We start from the raw sequence: 2,738 nt of genomic DNA, 5'->3' as shown, positions 1-2,738 counted from the left end.
GCTCCCCCAGGACAAATACTCCAGGAAGAAACACGAGGAACGTCCTGAACATGGATGAGCAGGCTGCTGCGAAGGGGGAGGGAGGGAGGGAGGGAGGGAGGGAGGGAGGGAGGGAGGGAGGGAGGGAGGGAGGACACCAAGGGAGAGGAGAGAGGAGAAGCGGGGGGGAAGTGTGCGCTTACATCAAGTTGTTGTAGTAAGTTCTTCCCCACGAAGTCATGTCATTCGATCTGATCACCATCTGACGAGGCAACGGGAAGGGGGGGCGGAGGGAGAAGTCAGCGATGCGAAGTCAATCCAGGCTCCTCTCACTTTGGTGACGAGCGGATAAGCAGCGTTTGCACATCCATAGATGAACACCCAAAACATGTTGCTGATCACGAAACCCTTGTCACTCAGCACAAACCTGTCGCAAAGAAGCGTCGTAAGCAATCAAACCCAACATCCCAGCAAGCTCAGTCTTCACCCGATGGCTCCCAACACGACCAAACATAGCGCTCCGATTGCCTCCATGCTCAGCGCTCGTGCCTGACCGAAAGGGTAAGGGCAGAGAAGCAAACTCCCTTCCCCCCCCACCCCCAACCCTTCCACCCCCCTCCTCCTACTGCTACATCTGCTACTCCACGTCTCGCACCTGCAGCAGGCGGAAGTCTCCATAGGCCGTGACGAAGATCGAGAGAGTTCGGAACACAATGACGGCCTCGACGTTGGCAGCCTCCAGCGCCTGGGCCAGCAGCGGTGAGGCGGACGCGCCAGCAGGACGGGAGCTGCTTGTTACCTTTGCGTTGGTGAAGAGGAGGATCATGAAAGCGACGGCATTCCAGAAGAATGCTCTGGCTGTCGTCAGCTCGAAGGGATCAACCTGAAGATCACATCAGCATCGTCTGCCCGGTAAGACAAGGATGTACACACCCTGATCACGTTCATCTTGCCGAGGCCATACAAGAGAATGGCGGAAGATCCAACCTGGAGTGCAAGGTGCGGTGAGGTCGTGAGGGGACAGGGCTGCGAGTCACTTGGAAGAGAAGAACAGTTGTCGCCGCTGGAATCAGCTTCAACACAGCCTGTGAAGCCCTCACAGAGAGTTTGGATGGCATGTGAACACTGACCTTGTTCAAGACCAACATGGTCGACGACACGGTCATGTGGCTCACCACCAGGAAAAGGATGAAGCTTGTCGACGCCATCTTGGAGGAAGGGAAAGAGCGAGCAGGAATCTTTTCGCGTCAAGACTGAATTGCACTCATCTCCCTTGGCAAGGGCAGAAATATCTTCAAACAAACGATTCAGCAACCCACCAACATCACTCGCATTCATCACACAGTGCCCTTCTTCCTTTATCATTCACCATCTGCATGACCCTATCTTCATCCTCCTGCCCGCGTCTTGCCCGACTCTTTGTGATTCCCCTCAGCTATCGCCCTTACGATTTACTTGTCCATCACAATTCAATCTCCCGTCTCATTCCTGACGAATGACCCCTCCTGTTCCTTCTCTAGCTGCTCCTCAATCTCTTCACCGTCCTGGTCCTGGTCCTGGTCCTGGTCCTGGTCCTGGTCCTCCTCCTGTCGTTTCATCCTTCCTATCCATGATCTCTTCGTCGCTCGTTTGTATTCCTCACTTCTCAAACCCTCATGCTCTCAATACCACCCTTTCTAACCTTCTCGCTACTCCCTCTCAGCTTTGCTTTTCTATTCTTTTGATGTACTCACCACCTCCCCTCTCCTCCTGACTTTTCCCTACTTTCCTCGCATCCTGTCTTCCAAGTCCCTTCAATCCGCTGTTCTTCAACCATACACTGTACCCCTTGGTTTTCCTCTCTCTTCTGCACTGCATCTCTCTCCTCCTCCTCTATCGAGATCATCATCGTCCTCACATCCTCCTCCTCTCTCCTACCCTCTCCTTCTCCCTCCTCCTCTCTCCTTCTCCCTCCTCCTCCTCTCTCTTCCTCATCTCTTTCCCTTCCTCCCTCCCGCCATGTCCTCCCCAGCAGCATCACCGCGTGCTAGAGCACTGTGAACGATGTCGCAACAGTTTTGGATTAAGTTTTAATTTGTACAAGGAGTTAATGATTTCTTTTTTATTACAATGTCATCTACTAATTTAGAGTTAAAATTATTGTATTAAACATATGAATATCTTTTAAAAGTCAAACACGGTACAGATGGGTACAAATGCTTTTTTCGTTCTCGTTTCCCCTCCAGGGATTTTAACTTCCCCAAATCTCCGAAATTTCAAAATGAAACTCTACAATTATCAAATTTTGGACAGAGATTCCATCTTGATGCCACAACTCTGGCAGCCAGCCCGGCCGGGTGCGCCGTCCGAAGGTTCAAAGCGGCCTCGGGAGTCCGGGCCGGGCCGCCGGGGAGTCGGGGAGAGTCCGATCATGTCGTTAGTGTTACTGACTGAGATCACTGGCCCGGGTAGCCTCGGACGACCCGGCGGCGGCTCGTGCGGCCCGGCCAGTTGGAGGCCCGGACTTGCCTGACTGTGAGGACTCCCGGAGGCGGTCCGATCGCCCCGGATCATGCCGGCGACTGATAGGACTAATGATCACGGACTGATTCGGCGCGGCCAGTTTGACGGAACTTGAAGTACTGAGTCAGAGGAGGGAGGAGGGGGCGCAAACTTGAAATTAGAGCGAAGATGAAGAATAATGGCTGAAAGAAGAACTCCTGGGAGGAGGGGAGGCCCTGAACGAGCATACGAGGTCAACTTGGGGGGATGAAAGGGAG

The 2,738-nt window shown here is 53.5% G+C and overlaps 1 protein-coding gene across 1 annotated transcript; it reads right to left on the bottom strand.

The window, feature by feature from the left end:
• Positions 1–178: 178 nt before the first annotated feature.
• Positions 179–1,187, bottom strand: GUITHDRAFT_120348 (hypothetical protein; the record flags this gene model as incomplete). The annotated part of the gene is made up of 8 exons (XM_005820369.1): positions 179–241; positions 313–406; positions 467–528; positions 635–724; positions 779–862; positions 913–966; positions 1,017–1,064; positions 1,110–1,187. The coding sequence occupies 8 exons, from the start codon at positions 1,185–1,187 to the stop codon at positions 179–181; spliced, it is 573 nt and encodes a 190-aa protein (XP_005820426.1).
• Positions 1,188–2,738: the final 1,551 nt, after the last annotated feature.

This window comes from Guillardia theta (assembly GCF_000315625.1).
Source record: "Guillardia theta CCMP2712 unplaced genomic scaffold GUITHscaffold_179, whole genome shotgun sequence".
NCBI lineage: Eukaryota > Cryptophyceae > Pyrenomonadales > Geminigeraceae > Guillardia > Guillardia theta.
The sequence above is the reverse complement of the archived record's forward strand: the minus strand, read 5'-3'. Positions and strand labels throughout refer to the sequence as shown.